The 19301-nt window shown below is 46.2% G+C and overlaps 2 protein-coding genes across 7 annotated transcripts in view; one reads left to right on the top strand and one right to left on the bottom strand.

Moving 5' to 3' along the window:
- Positions 1-14146, bottom strand: part of DDX59 (DEAD-box helicase 59) — a 44683-nt gene extending 30537 nt beyond the window's left edge. Inside the window, exons 1-3 of one of the 3 annotated variants that reach the window (XM_019750893.2) lie at positions 13938-14146; positions 13671-13756; positions 12425-12616 (exon numbers count right to left, since the gene is read on the bottom strand). The gene's annotated coding sequence lies outside the window, so the exon portion shown is untranslated. Of the gene's footprint in view, positions 1-12424; positions 12617-13670 lie in introns of all 3 variants that reach the window. The other 2 variants (XM_019750895.2, XM_074317089.1) reach the window with 2 other exon arrangements.
- Positions 14147-14432: 286 nt separating this feature from the next.
- The window catches only part of CAMSAP2 (calmodulin regulated spectrin associated protein family member 2), a 62887-nt gene continuing 58018 nt past the window's right edge, over positions 14433-19301 (top strand). For all 4 annotated transcript variants that reach the window (XM_074317093.1, XM_019750881.2, XM_074317094.1 and 1 more), the window contains exon 1: positions 14433-15189. In XM_074317093.1, the coding sequence (XP_074173194.1) occupies positions 15051-15189 (139 nt within the window). In that variant the 5' untranslated portion in view covers positions 14433-15050. The remainder of the gene's footprint in view (positions 15190-19301) is intronic.

Raw genomic sequence — 19301 nt, forward strand, 5'->3', positions numbered from 1 at the left:
TATGCCAAATACCTCAACTCCTTTAACCCAGTCATTTTCAACAGGGGGCGATCCTACCCCCAGGGGACCACATCCACAGACTTTTTTGGTTGTCACCACTTAGAGGGCGGGGGTGCTACTGGCATCTAGTGGGACAGGCCGGACACACACACACACACACACCAATCACCCCTACACCTTAATAGTACTGGGGGTGCTACACTCTGCTCCTTTTCCTCACGCTGTTGTATTTTCCAGACCTTTAATAACCACTTGAATTTTATTTGAACTTCTTCTCAAACTTCCATTATGTCACTAGAGCAGAGCTGTGAATGACCATTACTCAACACTGAGGACAAACTCTGTCACAATTCCTTCCGTCTCCCACGCTGGCCAAGGGCCAACCTACAGGGACGTGTCCCTGTGTGAAGAGCACAGACTCAGAGCTTCTCGGGGGATAGTATGACCCGCTCTGAACGCCGGCGTGGATTTGGGTGAATGCCTAGGGTGCACCCCAAGTTCTACTCATGAGACTGTCAGACTCTCTGAGGCTGATGGGAAAGCAGAGGGGCCGAGGGTGGTGGGCAGGGAACAGACGGGCTCCCTGAGCTGCAGCCAGAGGAATAAGAGGGCGATAGAAAGTGGACGGGCAGTTTGCCAAGGTTTGCTCTTCTGGCTCCCAAGCGAGCAACCAAAGAAAGGGGCTGAGCAGGGTCTCCTGGCCTCAGATGTGTCTCCCGCAGCCGGGGACACGCAGTTAGCGTAACTCTCAGTGAATGCTTCCACTCCTGTAATTTTTCCAATGTTTATTTTTAGTCCTGTTTCTCAATAATACGGAGCAGGGAAAACCCGAAACATGAAAAAGCTTATGTGCTTGCTTCAAAAACAGTGCGAGAAGCCCCATGAGGCTAACCTTTAAAAAAACGTTTCTAGAAGAAACATTAGATAGCCATCGTGAGGAAGAGAAGTGATCTGGGAAAACCCGAGGTCTGCAGGAAGAAATCTGGGGTACATGAAGAGCTAATGCTGGGTTTGGAAGCAATACTTCCAGTCTGTTAGATGGAAGCTCAGTCGTGTATTACACGGTGCCTCACTCATGAGGGGATTTTATACATGGGTTTCTGATTTTGATTAGCATTTTCTCCTAACTACTGCTCTTAAATTCAAATTATAGCTTTCCAGAGGTTTGAAAAAAAAAAAAAGAAACAGGCTGAGGTTTGCAAAACGATCACATAACTCCTCCATTCTAAAACCATAGATTCTGCTATTTGTTGAGTTTTCGTGCCAGGTTTGACCTTTCTCAAGCTTGATGTCTACATACAAATATTCACGTTGGAGAGTTGGAACGAAAAATCATTTGGTTGGTTGGAGCTCTGTAAGGAATATATAATACGTTCCTTGAAATTTGAGTACCAAGTGTGTTTTTATATTTAGATGACTCACAAAGACCTTATTGGCACACTAGCCATGGAGCTTGAAAGATGGTCTGGAGGAATACAAACAATTTTTAATTTCAACTGTGTGCAAGGGGAAGATGGCAGCTTAGTGTCTGTCACATCTCCTCTACGTCCTTCCAACTCCATGTGCCGGGGCCACGCAGGAGGCAGGAGGGACCTGGAGGGTGAGAGTCATAGGCCTGATGTGATGCAGGACAGGAGCTGGGGCCAGAGTGTGACAGTGCCGAGGTGGCGACCTGCACACGGTGGTCCCTGGTGGCTGGAGCCCGATGATGGTCGGCCTGGCTGCAGGCTGGTGTCTGCCCTGAGTGTGCACATGCTCCTTGACCCCAGGGAGCTGGGAGGGAACCAAACCGAGCCAGGAGAACATGAGGAGCTCAGGAAGCAGCCAATCAGAGACCACTGCCCTTCCCCCTCTCAGGACCACCAACGTTTCAGCTCCTCCTACGAAGCCCAGAACCAGAAAGAGACAGAGCCAGTTGAACACTCAGACTGAGTCCCCTGTGAAACAGCTGCTGGAAGAGACAGATAACAACTTGTGCAGCAACAAGAAATTAATAAGAATGCCAAGAAGACATGAATGCAGCCTGAAAGAGACTTCTGGAGATAAATCATGATTTTCAGACTAAAATTTAATAAAATGAAGGCTACTGCTGAAACTCAAATTAGAAGCCTGGACTATTCAATGGAATATCTCAAATGACAGAGTAAAAATACAAAGAGATAGAAATAGTAACGAGAGAGAGCGAGAGCGAGAGCGAGAGCGAGAGCGAGAGAGAGAGAGAGAGAGAGAGAGAGACAGACGAGATTTGGAAGATATATCCTGGAGAGTAGATTCTCGAAGGAGAAAAAGCAATAGATGTAGGAGAGAGAACAGAAGAAAATACTTTTGTCCTGCAGACCAGAGTGCACAAATTCAAAAGGCTGACTAAATCCCAGGCATAATTCCTAAAAGCCAAACCCTGGAAGCAGCACACTTGTCCTTCAGCAGGTGAGTGACTGAACACACTGGCAACACACTAGGGGATAAAGGGAAAGAGCTAGTCAGACACACAGAACAACTGGGATCTATGGGGAATTGTGCCGAGGGGGGGAAGGTCAGTCCCCAAAGGTTACGTGCCAGACAAGTCCATTCATATGACATTTTTGAAATAACAAAATTATAAAAGTGGAGAACAGTTTAGTGGTGGCTGGGGGTTAGAGACAAGGGGTGGGTGGGTGTGGCCGTAGGGGATCCTTGTGGTGACAGAACGACACAGTATCTTTTTGTTTCCAGTTTTCTTGAGTACCTTGCCTATGATGGTGGATGCCCAAACTTACACATGTAACAACATTGTATAGAACTAAGTACGCAAACTGATAAACGCAAGTCAAACTGGGGAAATCTGGATACAGTTGCTGGCTACAGTGTCAACACTGTGCTTGTGATACATACTTAGTTTTATACAATGTTACCATCGGGGAAACTGGGTCAAAGGTACACTGGGATCGCTCTGTATTATTACTTAGCACTGCATGCTAATATAGAGTTCTCTCAATTAAAATGTCAATCAAAAACAATAGCTTCTGAATTTTTTCAGTATTTCAAAGGGCACTAAAAATGAGAGACATAAATACCCCTTGTTACTGGGAATATGTAGCTATATATTTTTCAGAAAGGCATAGGGTGTATATGACAAAAAGAAAAACCCTTACTGAAGTAGACTTGAGACAAGATCTGAATAAATGGAACGATTCACCATTCTAAAAATGACAAATCTCTCAAAATTAAGATACAAAATCACTGCGCTTCCAATGGGAGTGCTAACTAGGGTGGTTCTTGTTTCTTGAAATGGGAGTGAGAGGGTGTTGGATCAAAATATCCTGAGCGCATGTGGAAGAATAAAGCTCAAGGACATAAAAAGCATAAAAACGAAGAATGGGGCCAGAGAATTTGTGTCACGAGACAGCAGAATGCATCCCCAGGCCACTGCCATCAAACTCTATGGCCGGGTCTGGGACCGGGCAGTCAGGTAAGTGTGACACATCGAGTCCAGGCGCAGACCCCAGGGCCCGTGTGAACTGAATACAAGACTGAGGTGGGGCTTCCATGTGGAGGACAAGCGTGGCTCACGACCACGTGGCGTTGGCATGACTGCTTATCCACCTGGGACAAAATTAGTCAGGCCCTGTGTCATACCACATACATTCTAAAACGATAAAAATCCCACAAGGATAGCTAGGCAACACACATGCTCTTAGGGTGAAGGACCCTCTCAACTAAGATGGGAAATCCAAATGCTAGTTTCCAAAAAGACATATTGGGCGATATAAACATTAAAAACATTTTGAAGGGCAAACTACACCAAGTTCAACACATCAATGACGGAGGAGGAAAGCATGTGATGCTACGACAGGAAAAGGGCTAATGTCTACAATAGGCAAAGAACTATGACAAGTTGATGAGGCCCCCGCCACACACACACACACACACACACACACACACACACACACAATGGGCAGAGTGTGTTCCATAGAAGAGCAAATACAAAATGTCAAGACACATAAGTAAAGATGCTCAGACTCACCAGTGGTCAGGGAAATGCAAATACAAATAAAATACTCTCTTTATTCATTAGATTGTCAAAATTAAAAAGTAATGATATCACCCATATCTGACTGGGACTGGGGGAATTACTCTCATACACCGCTGATAAAAATATAAAATCTTTTGGAAAGGAATCTGGCAATATTGATGAAAATTAAAACTACACGTCTTCAACCCTGCAATCCTCCTGGGAATCTATGTCCTAGAAATAAAAGTCCCAGAGCATATGTATAATGCTGTTCATTGCAGCACCATTCATAATAAGAAAGATCTGAAACAAAGTGAATGTTCAGTGAGAAAGGACTGGGTGGATATATCACACGTGTCCACACTGTGACATATTATGCAGCCATGAAGAATGCACTGGCATTCTGATTGGTCAGCATAAAGGGACTTCAATGAGGTATTAGTGCCTGAAAAAGCTAAGGTATGAGAGCAGAGTATATCATATAATCTCAATTTTGCAAAGCAGATAATGATTTTTAAATCTATGTAACTGTGTACGGTTATGTAAGTCTGGAGAAAAACAGAAAAATATGCATCAGATAATTTATATAAGATCCATGGAGGAGAAAGGGGTGGGGCCAGGGAATGAGGAAAGAGGGGAGACTTAGATGCCAAATGTGATTTAATTCCGCTCAGGCCATAGAATTTTATGGATCCTGGGGTCTTCTTCAACACCTGTATTTCAAAATGGGGAAACTGAGTCTCAGTGAAGTCACCTGTGGTGGAGTCCAGAGCTGGAAGGCGAGGTCAGTCCCCAGGACAAGAACTTTCCACTTCTGGATTCATTGCCTAATGCCTCCTGGGTCTCCACCTGCCAGAAAATGTGCTCAGTGGGGGAAGGAAGCACAGGGCAGGGAAACTCTGAAAAATGGTGACAGAAACAGTGAGTTAACTTTTCACGCCTCTATGGTTTCCTTCTTGTGTTTTTAAGCCTTTGGAAAAAAAAAAAAAGGCTTAAGGGGCCTGCTTCTTCTGTTTCAGGTATTTTAACAGACACATGACATGGGGAATTAAAAATGGGGAGTTGAGAATGAAAAATCTTGCGAATTGTTCCATGAATCCATTCTTAGTCTATTTTTATTTCTGCTGTTACAGCAGAACATTCCCTGTGATACATTCCTCAAAGTCCAGGGGAGAAAGTATCAAAGCAGACTCTCCTCTAATTAGGCCCTAAGATAAGAAAACCCACAAAGGAGAAGTTGCCTGTACGTGGCTCAGTTACGATGACTGGATGACTGTGATTTCTTTTTTTTCTTTTTTTCTTAAGTGAATCAAATCAAATTTAAACAGCATACCGTGGTTTTTAATAGATGTTTGATTTTTCTAATTAGGAGGTGGTCGTGTTCTTTAAGACAGAACATGAAAGAAAACAAGCAAACCAGAACCAAATTGGTTGTGTGACACATTGAGCTTGAAGTTGTGGAGTTCTGTTGACCTGTGAAAGCACACTATTACCTAATGAAATGTAGGTGCCAAAATAGTATCTGGTCTACCAGAAGTCCAATGACTGGGATGATGCCAGGGACATTTTAATGTTTCTTTCCGTGCCTTTGAGCTTTCTGGGTAAACTTCACTAACAGTTCTAGCAACCTTATGTTTAGCTGGTGACAGACTGGAACATTCACTGACTGACAAGGATTGTGAATGCCTCTTTGTTTGTGCAGTTGGGCTGAAGGGACTGTCCTGCCCAACACTTGCCATTTCAACCTCCCTTTGCTGAGATTTATAACTTGGCTGGAACTCTGTATTCATCATACAACTGTGGGTCAAGGGATTTTTTTGTTTTTCATTTTCTACAAATTCTGAAAACACACACATACCAAATAAAACAAACCGAGCATTTTATGTAGAGCCTGATTTTCTCCCATCCTAAGTTGTGTTTTCATTTTTTATTTTAAGATGTTTTGGGAAAGGATGCAATTAGGAAAGTGGGTATTTCAGTCCGGCTTTTGATCACAAACCAATCCTACTCCTGGCAAGAATTTGTTACATCATGTAGTTATAGTTCCATTTGGAATCTAGGAAAAACCAAGACATGGGCTTGGAAAATGTTTGGTAACTTGTTTTGTTTTAGAGAATGTCCTCTAAGAAAAAGGACCTGGGATCTTACTGAATCAGATAAAAAAAAACAACACCTTGTAGTGAAACCCACATCATGCTGTTCTAAACTACAATAATTAATATATATTTTCTAAAAAGACTACAAAACAATTTTTTAAAAGTTCCAACACTGTAACCACAGAAGTGTCCCAGAACTCAAGGACTGAACAAGACATCTGAGGTCACTAGGCCCATCTTTCCTCCAGGGGGGACTCTCCCCTTCATTATTGTATTCAGCATTTTCTCCAGTCCCTTGGAATGCCTGAAGCAACACAATACCGTCCTTTCAATGACAATTGTTGTTCCAGCATTTCATTAGCTGGAGCAATGCTGAGTGGAAATGATTTTCTAAATTGAATGCTGCTTCTAATTTTCATTAGGAGATTTAAAATAGAATCAGTGACACCCTTTTCTGACTCTGGGATTCTGTTGGGGATGGGTCTGAGCCAGGTATGCAACTTAGAGACTAAGCATTGGTTCAAACATTTACTGCAATTAGTTACATTTCAGAAGAGACTGTTCTGGGCAGACGCATGCTATAATGAGGTCATATGATAACACACAATATTTGGAGGTTTTACTGCTTTATCACATACAATGATTCCATAAAATGATATACTATCCATTAGATGTTCAATTGAAAGTGTGTGATGGAAAAGAGTTTATTGCTTTGCTTTTCTTTCCGATTCCAGCTTTCATGCGGAATAACCTAAAAGTAGAGTGTTTCTAGCATGGCAAAAATAACATTCTGAGTTATTGAAGTTCTATAGGGAATTATCAGTTTGGATGCCACAAGCTTTTGTCTTTTCAAATTCTCAACGTCAAGCTGTAATTTTCCTCTTCTAGATTTATCCAGAGGCTTTAAATTAACAATACAAGAAACTAAACAGGAAGTCACATTTCTCTGATGTAGAAAATTAGGAGGAAGGTGGGGGAACAGACGAGACAACTAAATTAGGAGAAGGAAGCCGCCCTATTTTGTTTCTGTTAATGAAAGTCATACATTCAAATTCCTCCTAGTGTTCTGACCAAAAAGACCACACCTCCGGAAGAAATGCAGCCTATTTCCCAGCTGTCTGTAGGTCGTAATGAAAGGAAGGGCCCTGGCCTACACCCACTGGTAGTTTACAACCTGTTTAGAAAGAAGTCCACAAAAGTGAGGCATAGCTCCCAACTAGTGCTTAAAGGAAGGTTTGATGTCTATGTTTAGTGACTAAAAAAGAAGGAATATTAGCCCAAATGCTATGACTTGTTCAACTACCGACATATTTGAAACTACAATAATAACTGTTGCCGTAGCAAATGCGATACAGAAAAATAACAGATTTTTGCTTTGTTTTTCTGAATGCTGCTGGGAGCCAGTTTTGTTTGAGCAGCTAATCGGGACCAACTCCCATACTTCAGTTGATGAGAGCAGTGGCCTCTGGACTTTGGGATTTCACAAAGCAGTCAGGTTTCCCAAATGAATGAATGAATAGATTGGAGAGGAGTGAACACAGCGTTATGAATTTTCCATTTTACCAAATAAGGAGACAGAAAAGCTCAACCGTCATCAGTAATCACCATTATTTCATAAGAGAAAGGCCATTTTAACAGGAAGGGAATTATCTCATAATGAAAAATAGTCCTTCAGAGGGAAAAAAATAGTTTTACAGAAAAAAAAAATCACTACATTTTCTAAGTATCAATTCTAATAAAACACGATAGACTAGTACTTAGGAAGTAGTGGAAACCACTTGCTATAGCATTATGGGGACCAGCTTTCCATTTTAAATTCCCATATAAGCTACTTAGGTACATTGATCTGTCTCACGGCCCTAGAATGTTACTAATGTGTATTTTTTGTTACCTGTTAATTCACCAATTCTTTCAGCTATTCAACAAATACTTCCTGTGGTCTATTACCTATTAGGCACCGATGAAGACTCTGAAGCAGAATAAGGTGGTCTCTTCTGTTATGATGCACAGACAGAGCCCTAATTCAAGACAAAACCCAATAAGGCACAAATCAATCAGAGGAGCCCAGGTTGGGCAGGGAAGGCTTCACGGAAGAAGAGGCATTTGAGGAAGAGAGTGAAAGATGAGAAGATTTCAACAGCTCACATTGGTCTGGGGGCGGATTATGGAGGGAGGTTAATAAAATTATCCAAACCAAGAAGCCTTGGAAACGATCAAATATGTTGAAGGTCTTGGAGTAATCTGGCTTGATAAGTGTGGGAGAGGACTAGGGAAATATGAATGTAAAGATAGGCCATTTTGCAAAAGATCTTCAAAGTCAAGCAAGTGCTTAGACTACATCTAGTAACGGGGCGTAGCCACCAAGCAGGTGGGTGGGGATGGAAAGATTCCTGACCTTGAAATCAGAAGCCATGACTTTGAGAGTCAGCTCTTTGCTTCCCATGAAACCTTGAGGAATTCTCTTAATCCCTCTGCACCCCCATTTTCCATCTGTCAAATGAGATGAATACCTGTGTCACGTGCTATTTAAGGATGAAATTACATTAAGATGCAGTAACGAGAGGCCCGGTAAGTATCAGACACGTGGTCTGAAATCACTAATATCTGCTGACTGGATATTCACTGAGTCATCAAAATTCAGGTTTAGGAAGATTATCGCTTTAACCTGCGGGGTCAAAAAGAGAAACTGAGTGGGAGTGGATGAGGGGGATGAGAAATCCGTGGGAATGGGGAAGAGTACATGGAAGTGACAGGTACTTGGACTGCTGGATGGAAAGGGATGAGAGGGAAGGGCTGAAGGATGATGGCCCGTTTGAAGCTGAGAAGCGTCATTGGCAGAACAGGGGAGGCTGGGGCTACGGCCAAGTGAGGGGAAAGGTGTTGAGTTTGCTTCTGGTGGATTTGAATGTGAGGTCCGGGGACTGTATGTGGGTGGAAAGGTCCAGGAGGTGTTAGGAAGTTCCTCAGGAGAAGAGTCAGAAGCCGAGCTGCGGATGAGGGAGCCGCGTGTACAGGGACGAGCGCTGGAGCCATAAAGACTCCACTGCGATCCCAAGAGCGGACGCACAGATAAAAGAGGGCACCAGGACTGAGTCTGAATGGCTTCTCTGCTGGGCAGGCCAGCAAACAAAGGAAGTGGAAGAGCAGCAGAGAGGGGAGCCAACAAGTGAGGTGTCTCAGGAGGGCCAGGGAAGCCGAGAGAGAAGATAGTCTGAAGAACAAAGGGGCACTCATAAGTGCCACATGCCACCGAGGCCAAAGACACAAGAGCACATGAGTCCCAACAAGGGGGACTTTTGTGAGAGCAGTTTCAGGAGTGTGGTGGGAGCAGAAGCACAGTGCCAGGAGAGAGAGAAGGGGTTAGTTTCAAAAAAGATTCATTTGCATTTTGCATAAGCAAAAATAATAAAAAATCATCAAAAGCTACCAAAACCATACAAAACGAAAAGTAGGCCTCCTGCCTCCTCCTCCCATTTCTTACACATTCTTCCAGGACCATCCAGGGATGTCCCATGACTATATATGTTTCTTAAACACTCTAGTAAACACACACTGCTCTGCACCTTTCTCTTTTTACTTGACCATATGATGTCTTGGGTCCCTCCAGGAGATGCGATGACCCTGCAGGCAGCACAGTTCATTTCCTTAGTCCTCCCCTCTACTGTGGGGCATATTTGGGCTGTTTCCATCAAGAAGTTGATAAAAAGAATAAAAGCTTCCTGGTTGATTGGGTGACACTCTAAAACTCTAGACCTTGATGGCTTCAATGGTAGGACAACTATTGACCAACCAACAGCTACACCATCACCCCATCTTCAGTGTCCCTCCACTTTTGATTTGGTCCCTGCTGTCACCGGAAAGCTTCCTGCTCAGTAAGCTCGCCCAGCCTTTCTGCAGTCCCATCACAAAGCTTTCAGAGAGAAAAAGGTAAGTCCTGCTCTAAAGATTTCACTCGGAGCGCGAGGCTGCTGACTGACCCAGTCTGCAGTTACGATCTGCTAAGGTACATGGATGCCCCCCTCCCGTTGTAGACTGCTGGCCTTGGAAGGGCCTTGGAAGTTGCCTAAGTCCATCTCTTTGTTTTTAGCGATGGAAATCAGAGGGCAGAGAAGTGATATGTCTCCCCCAGATCACGTGGCAGGACAGTACTGGAACCCAGGGCCCTTACTCCCAGCCCAGTGTTCTTTCTGTCACCTCCCTCCTTACCTTCCTTCAGGGATGTTAAAAATGATGGATACTTGCCCGTTATTAGAGACTTGGGGACCTTGGCTTGAGTAGGGAAGAAGGAAAGAGGTCTTAGTACTGCACTTGGGAACCTGAGGGCCAGGTTTCACTTCTCGGTTTAGACACTGACTCACAGCAACTCAGGGAGTTCTGGGGCCTCCCTGGGTTTCAGTGGCTCTAGCCACACACTTGGCATCAGACCTTTTACACAGGCCTCGCTGGAATTGCTGTGACGGTTGATGAGGTAATCCTTAGAAAATTCTGCCGGCAATGCAGATGAAAGCCACACTGCATCTAGAAATGACAGAATGTCAGCTACATAGCACAGACCCTTCCTTCACATATTGGTTGACGACATGCTGCTATGCTGTGTCTTCAGTCAGCCAGGAATTCTCCCCGTACACCTTGGTCATTCTTAACCTGGTGGATTCAAACTTTCCTTATTCTAGTTCCTTGGGTTTCAAAATAACATAAGGTCTTCACCACTTAAGTTCTCTGCACCTTGGTTTCTCCATTTGCCAAAGGAGGCTAAGAATAGGACTGCAGTGAGGGTTAAATAAGTTAATATACCGGGGGTACCAAAAAAATGTATACAAGTGGACACTTTGGTCAACGTTGCTCAAGCAGTAGTTTCCCGTCATCAGAAGTGTCTGGACGCTGATGGGAACCACTTTGAGCACCTCTTGTAACTGCAGAAGTCAAACATGACTTGTATTCATCTATTGTTATTGGTATATATTGAGTATTACAATGTTAATACAGGTTTCCTTTCTTAAAATGGGTACACATTTTTTTGTCACTCTCTGTATATGTATAGCAGGGCCTGATACATAAAGTGTTAACACGTAAGGAGTGTTAGTTACTATTAGTGTAACTAATTGAAGGTGGATAATAGTATATGGATACAGGCTTTCAATTTTAAAAAACAACATGAGCTCTCACTGTAGTGTTCAATGGTTTCGTGTTTCTTTGTTTCTGAGATTTCTACAGAAGTAACAAGGCTTCTAGCCCATGGAGAGTCAGACACAACAATGAAGGAGAGCTGGGCCGCTCAGGTCCCAGGCTGTCCAAACTTTCTCGTTAAAATTTTCCTTTCTTACATATCGTGTTCAATACTGCATCCTTAGCCCGCAGGCGCTGAATCGATCGATGTTGGTCAAGGACTGGATGAAACAAGCTATGACTCTATCCAAAGGCACAGAAATGGAGGACGGCCACAAAAGAGGAAGTCTGGCTGAGACTGTGGGTTTTCCAACAGAAAGGAGAGACTTTTCAAATAGAGAGAGGGAGGATTGTGTATGTAGGAACATATGTAGCTGTCGCCTGCTGGGTAGAGATTCTGAGCCTGCAGACAATAACAGAGGGGTAACTGTGTGGCTAGACAAGCTGGCCCAAGAACCACTGGGTTTTGGTTTTGTTTTTAACGAAGTCAGGTATCTTACAAAGGCAGGAGGGGCATCTGTTTTTGACAGTGATATTCTGCAGAAATCTCCAGTTTTTATAAGGGATCGTTCTGTAGCTGTCACGAAGAACAACCTAGGAGAGTCTGCCCCCTGAAAATGAATCCTTCTTTGTACTCAGGATGTTTCTCCGTTAATAAGAGCCTCCTATGAGGACCCCACGTTTCACAGACTCCCTGAAAGTTAAAGCTGCTCTTTGTGTAGGTGCTTCTTTCCCCCATTCCCAAACACACTCCTCCCCAGTGGGGGTCAGAGTAATGCCATCGCTCCTAAATGTATCACCATTGAATCAAAGGACAAGTCAGAGCAACTGTCTTTGTTTCCTTCTCTTCCTCATGGTGTTCATTTAGGTTGAAATGGTTTTCAGTAAAATCCGACAAGCACTTAGCCAGCACCCATTGTGAGCGGAGAGCTGTGCCAGGTCACATACGCAACCTAAAGTTAGTTAGACATGGTTTCTGGCCTCAGAACCTTGTATTGCCTCGCAGACTATTATAATGACTAGCGAAATGGTTCAGTATCGCTCGTCGACCTTTCCAGGCTATAGGTTTTTCTTAATCTGGCTTCTTGCTCTAGAATTTAGTAGAAGATGCATTTGAATACATGAGATTTAACAGACGTCTCTAACACGTTCTGTCTGCTTCAGCACTTACCTGTTTACCACTGGATGCAATTCATTTATGTTCATGTCAGCCTCCATAATCCAGGGCGGGAACAGGCACTGGGACGCTGCCCGAGGAGCAGAGCCAGAAGACTTGGGCCTGCTTCGGAAGTCACACTCGGAGATGAATCAACCGTGACATCTTGTCCATGCAACCGAATCTCTGCAACCCTCAGTCCTGCGTCTAGAGTGGGAAGATGATAATCACTAGGGTCTCACAGAATGGAGGTGAGAATTTACATAGCTTTCATCTGAACCCACTTTGTGAACTATAACCCGTGTTAATTTTATTGCCCCCCATGTGCTCTCACAAAGGGTCCTGCCCATGAGAAATACTGCATTAATAGTCATTAAATTCCTGAAAAATGACATCAACCACCCTGCAGTGTATGATTCTCTCACTCACATTCTTTTCCTCGCCCACGTTGCTAGCAGGGCTTCTCTGTAGTGGCCGCCTAGGTTCAGGGCGGAGTATTTGCAAGGGTTAAACAGGATCAAAGGAGCCTGCTTGCTGGTGGAGCTACAGGGTCCGAAGCCCCTCCCCTCATACTTCCCATATCTTGCTCCCACCTTCAGGGCAGCTAATACCAGGGAGGCCCTAGGAGTTAAAACACGGGGTTTGGGGTAAGACAGTCCGGGGTTCAAGTCTTGGGTCTGCCAATTAGGGTGATTTTTTTTAAACCTTTCTCAGCTTTAGTTTTCTCATCTGTGAAATGAAGGTAACAGGATTTGACAATGATTAGATAATGGGTTACGAATATTGTGAGGAATTAGTGATTTAAATCAGCTCAGTCAGCGTTAACATCCATCCCTAGTCCCTAAACAGTAATTGAGCAACTATGGTCTGAGAGCTATCCAGGCGCTGGAGGCAGACCCTGACGTCCGTGGGAAACGCCACCAGTCCCTGGTGATGGCACAGAATGCGGTAAGTGCCAAGACAGAAATAAAACAGGGCGCTGGGGGAACAGTTAGGGGAGGCACCTGTGTGACAGCCCTGGCTGGGAGGGTGTCACGGAGGGCTCCCTAGAGAAATGATGATTGTAAAGAGGCTTGACGGCCCAATAGCGGCGAGCCAGGTGCACAGAGGCAGCACACTCCGAGAAAGCATGCGCCTTGGGGAAAAGGGACAGCAGCTCCAGCACGACGAAGCCAGATCGCGGTGGGCGGCCGTGTGTCTTGTGAAAGAATTGATGCTTTCTCTGGAGGGAACTGGGAGGCACCGATGGATGTGCCCTCACCTGGAGAGGACGTTTGCGTGCACAGCATCGAGTTCAGAGCATCCTGACGTCATGAATACAGGTGTGGAGCTTCCCAGGACCCAAACCTGGGGAAAGCATGTGTGAGGAACGCACTCGCTTCACCGCCGTCATTTCGGGGCCCACCAGCGATGACCCCCACCCCTTAGGGTTACTTCGAGGACGACCTCGACTTCTGCACGTCAAGCTCGCAGCAAAGTGCATGCCTCATAACAAGCATCTGAATCCACACCAGTTCTCTTTGCTTACCCACTTTGCAGCTAAAATAGGAAAGCTACTGCCACGCCTCTCTTCTCCCTTCCGTCCCTTTCCTCTCCCGGCAGTGTCAGCAGCAGCAGCCAAACGCCAGAGACGCGGAGGACATCCATTCAAGCGAGGATTCCGGAGTTAGCATTGAAAAGTAGCCACAAGCAACCGGGGGCTCGGGAGGGAGCGAGGCTGGGCATGCTCAGTGCGCTGGGCCGCGGAGCGGAGATCAGTGGCGAGACGGGAGGGGCGGAGCCGAGGGCGGGGCGGGGGCGTGGTCGGGGCGGGAGCGAGGCTGGGCATGCTCAGTGTGCAGGGCCGCGGAGCGGAGATCCTGAGCGAGACGGGCGGGGGCGGGGCCGAGGGCGGGGAGGGGCGTGGTCGGGGCGGGAGCGAGGCTGGGCGGAGCCGGAATCCCTGCGGCTGGATGGCAGCCCGGCGGGGGCGGGCCCGGGGGCGGGGCTTTCCCGGGGCGGGGCCGCGCGAGGGCGCATGCTCAGTGCTCGCAGCTGCTCACTCGGTCCAGTGCCGCAGCCGGAAAACCGCAGCGGCGGCGGCGGCGGCGCCGGTCGAGGGGGATCGAGCGAATCGGCGGCCGCGGGGAGAGAAACTGTGAGGGCTTAAGTGATAAGCCACCGATCGCCTGGGGTCGGCGGCGCCTCGCCGGGCGGGAGACGCGGCAGGCGGCGGCGGGCCGCGCGGAGGAGGACCCGCCGCAGTGATTTTGACGTTTCCGGAGCGTCGTCTCCGGCGGCCGCCCCCGCCCGCGCCCTCCGCCCGGGGCCTGCCGGAGGCAGCGGAGGCCTCGCGATGGCCGGACCTCGTCCCCGGCGCGATTGCTGAGCCCCCCCCGGCATTCCGGGCGCTTCCAGCCGCCACCCCCCGCCCGTGTGGCGGATCGCAGACAAAGGGGAGCGGCCTCGCTCACGCGCGCTCGCGGGCGGGCGGGCGGGGGGCGCGGGCGGCGCCGCCTCCTCCTGGGCCCGGCTCCCCGCGGACCGCGAGCTGCCCGCCGCCCGCGCGGCCTCGCCCGGGGCCCGACGCTGCGAGCTCCTCGGCTCCCGGCCGCGCACCATGTGAGCGTCCGCGCCGACGCCGCAGGAGCCGCCGGGCACGATGGGGGACGCCGCGGACCCCCGGGAGCTGAGGAGGACGTTCATTGTCCCCGCCATCAAGCCCTTCGACCACTACGACTTCTCCAGGGCCAAGGTCGCCTGCAACCTGGCCTGGCTGGTGGCCAAAGCCTTCGGGACAGGTAGGTGGTGGCGGCCCTGTCGCTGCCCCTTCGGATGCGCGCATCCCGGTCCTCGTCCCCATCCTCGGAGCCCCGGAGGGGAGGCGAGGAAGGAGACACGCGGCGGGTTTGGGCGGAAACCCCAGGCCTCGGATGGCCAGGTGGGTCGGCCACCTTCCTGTCATTGGATCGCAAAAGTGGCTTTGTGTTTTTTCCCAGCGAGTCATTTTGTCACGTTGTGACCCAGGGTGTTAATTTGCGCCGTGTGCCTGCGTGCGCTTCGCCCACTCCCCCCACGCCCGGACCTGGGGCGACCCCTGCTTATTGGAAGCGGGGGAGGCCGGCCCGCGGCGCCGTGTGGATTCTGCCATTCGTGACGACGGCTGCTGCTCAGGCTGCGAGAGTCAGGCGGCCCAGCTCGACGCGCAGGGTGAACGTTTGCTGTCACTTCTTGAGCCTGGGCCGTCCGTGCAGACGCATTCCAGGCGCTGGTATAAAGCAGTCATTTAACACCAGCATCGAGCCTGCTGACTGGAGAGGGCTGTTTTCATTTCGTGTTACCAGTGAGACGTTCTCCGTTTTCCAAATGCACTTTGGCTTCCTAAAGGAGGAAAAACAAAAACCCCTGCTGTGGAATTTTTTATTATTTTTTTTAATAGGAGAGTTTTTGAGGGCATGTGCTGTTGACATGAATTGGCAATCAAGCACTCCCTCCGTTACCCGGTCTTTGCAAAATAACAGGAAAAGGGCCTCCCGTTGTAATTCCTTAGCTGCTGCTCCCCAGCCCATGTTGTGGAACGCTGCAAAAATGACAGCGCTTTTCATTTGAAGATGCCCCTGTAAGGTAATTTTGTCTGATAACCTCAAGAGGCATTTTGTAAGATTTCGGTGCCCTGGTTAATAAATTTTGAATATGTGAGACATTTGCTGACAAGTTTCTTAGTGTTTACAGACTTGTCTCCAGATGTTACATATAGTTTGTTTTTTTGGAGGGTGAATGGCTTGTTTCCACTTTTAGAACAGGGAAAATGTGTAGGTAGGTAAAGATTTAATTCATTCTTACTGCTTAAACATACACCGGAATGTTTTCAGGGCTGCACATTTTAGTTAACTAGCAAGTGAACCTCGGTGTTTGGAAAATTATTCGAATTAGTTTTGAGGGAAACATCACATTCGCAGGGTTTTATGTTTATGACAGCTTTCATTTTATTTGAATTCTCACGCTTTGATACTGAAGTAGAAAAAGATGTCAAATGTTTTAAAACTGGCATTAGAAGTAAATGTAATAAAAAAGCCATTTTGAGATCATTTAAATTGTAAACATTTCTTTGGAAGTGAATTGTAGGGTAACACATAGGAGGAAGCAGAGAGTGGGAGTGTAGTTTTATGTTCTGGCACCACTGATATCAGCACTGAGAATAATCGATGTATTTTGCTTTTAGCGTAAGCAGCACACTGAAGCGAATGTCCATTTGGAGGAGAAATGAAAGCCTCTTAAGTGTTTAGAAAAGATGGAAAGAGGGAAATTTATAGAAAAGCAGTGTGTACAGAGTGGAAGGCAGGGGGCATAGGGCAATATTTTCTTTCCTTCTGAAGCAGAGGACACTTACAGTACAGATGTCAACACGCTGTCCTGGAGCCACAAAGGCTCCTAAGCAGACAGCGGCCCGCTTTCTGACTCTATGTGTCAGGCAGGTTTACTAGATCCTGGAGCACTTGAGGGACACACGTTGAATACACTTCAGGAGAAAGGAAGTGAGAGGACGCTGATATCCCTGCGATCTCGCCTGTGCCAGGCCCTGTGCTCCATGCTTTGCACTAAGGGGTCCCTTCGGGATTCACAGCAAGTCTGTGATGTAGGTCGTGTGGTCCCCATTTCAAAAAAGAACGCCCTTGCGCAAAGCGGTTAATCAGCTTTCCTCCGGCCTGTCACACGTTTGGTAAGGGCAGAGATGAGTTTGGATTTGACCATCTGGCTCCCAGGGGTGTGGCATCGCTGGAGGTACCCCGCCCTTTAGTGCATTCCTTCCGTTCTCCCTACAGCACCTCCCGATAGTCTCGTGTTTTTTGAGGAGAGAATGGGCTCTAGAGACATTACTTTGCTCAAGGTGAGAAATACGTGAGTGGTGGGTCCTGCTTGCCGGCTCAGGTCGTTCTGACTGTGAACGCTGTGCTCTTTACAGCACTCTGCAGGGGAATCTTCTATCCACAAGTCTGAAAGATGAGCATTCGTACGCGTTTAAAGTCTTTTTTTTCTTTAAAGAGTAGGCAGATCTTAAGCTTTCAGGTGGTTTGCATGAATATTGTTGGTACTTAGTACCATTTGCCTTGGCAACAGTTGGGATGGATAGAAAGGCCATATTCAAAATGGAATGGAATGAAAAACAAGTTCGGAAGACTTTAAGACAGTGACTTAGTAACAAGAAATTAATAGCATTATTAACAATATTATATTTGTACATTGTGTTTATTTTTTAATCAACAATCTTTCAAAGTATAATTTTATATGGTGTGAATAGAAAAAAGTAAGCTTTCATTTCTTTTCATGTAAGTAGTCTTCATTTGCTGCAGACACTGTTATGCAGCAAATGTTAATATACAACATATTTCAAAGGTTATTACCTAATGGTATTTAATTAATCATTCAAAAAATTAGTCCAACTTTGTTATGATTTACTAAAATCACTTCTTTAACAATGAGATATAGGGTCTTTAGGCAAAGATTCAGTCTTTTTCTATAAGGAACCTTTTTGACATATTAAAAACCAGTTCATTTTAGAACCATATATTCAAAATGTCATTTAAAATGATAGCTAGAAATCAATTGTGGGTATAGAATGAAGTTATTGAACAATAAAAAATAAATAAAGCACTAGCTCATAATACCTAGAAAGCAGGTGGAGTATTTACTTAGTTTGAAGTCTTGTTGCAGGAGCTTTGAATCATATTCTTCTCTTTACACTAAAAATATTCCAAATAGCCCAAATCTTAGTAGTTTATTTAGTGGAAGAATGCAGGCACAATTTTGATTAAATAAAGAATAAGTTTGTTTGGATGCATTTTAACCAATAAACAGATGCTCTAATTACTTTAAGCAAATTGTAGAAAAGGAGAAAGTTAAACTATTGTATTTGAACAGCTTAACCCATTTAAGCAGCGCTATTACTGAGTTTGCCTTAAATGTTCTGCTCCCTTCAGTCCTTTGGGGGAAGTGGGTGCAGGACCTCTTAGGACAGTCGTACTAAGTTCTCGAATTTGGAGCTCCTAACACAGAATTTAAGGCTGGCTTCCTCATGTCAACTTATCATCTCAACTTCATTAAGTATCATTCTCCCTTTCATACCAGTTCGTTCAGTATAATATAAAATTATTTACTCTTTTAAATACACCTTGTTGCATTTCTTTGTGTGTCCCAACACATTTTGTTGTCGAACTCCTCCATAAGAGCTGACTCTTTCGCGTATGTCAAAGCAGTGATGGCACAGAGTAAAGAGGGGCTAATCCTAGCAGAGGCCAGTGTGGGGAGTGGGTGCAGGCGTCCAGGCCAGAGATGCTGCGAGCTTGAAGTAGGGTGCAGTTGATGCTCAAGCTGCTGGTAGTTCCTGAGCACCGACCGTGGGTCAAACACTTCCATACGTTATCTATTTTATCTCTCATGGCAGCCTGAGAGGTGGAAACTCGTCCTCACCCCCAGGTTTACTGCTGAGGAACCGAGCCCAGAGGTTTAGGACTCAGCATAGCCACCGACCTTACAGAGCGGTATCTGAACCGGGGTTCTGACGGTCAGTGTTCTTGACCGCGGTCCTGTAATGGTAGAAGTCAAATTAATGGAAAGAGGCAGAAGACAGAAAAAAGTTGCAGAGGTATAATCCCTAGTATTTCTAAGTGACTGAATTAGGGGTGCTTGGGGAGCGGTTTAAATCAAAAGGTAGACTGTGACAGGATGAGGTCACCTGAGGTTGGAAGGAGGATGAGGTTACCTGAGCTTTTGAGATTTAGTGACTGGGAGGATGAGCCGTGATGCCACTGGCAGAGAGAGAAAGCAGCAAGTTGCAATGGGAACCAAAAACTTTGTTCTTAGAGACCTTGAACTTGCTGTGTTGGCCAAATATCTTATCTGAGACATCCAATGA

Source organism: Rhinolophus sinicus, linkage group LG12, assembly GCF_036562045.2.
Source record: "Rhinolophus sinicus isolate RSC01 linkage group LG12, ASM3656204v1, whole genome shotgun sequence".
NCBI lineage: Eukaryota > Metazoa > Chordata > Mammalia > Chiroptera > Rhinolophidae > Rhinolophus > Rhinolophus sinicus.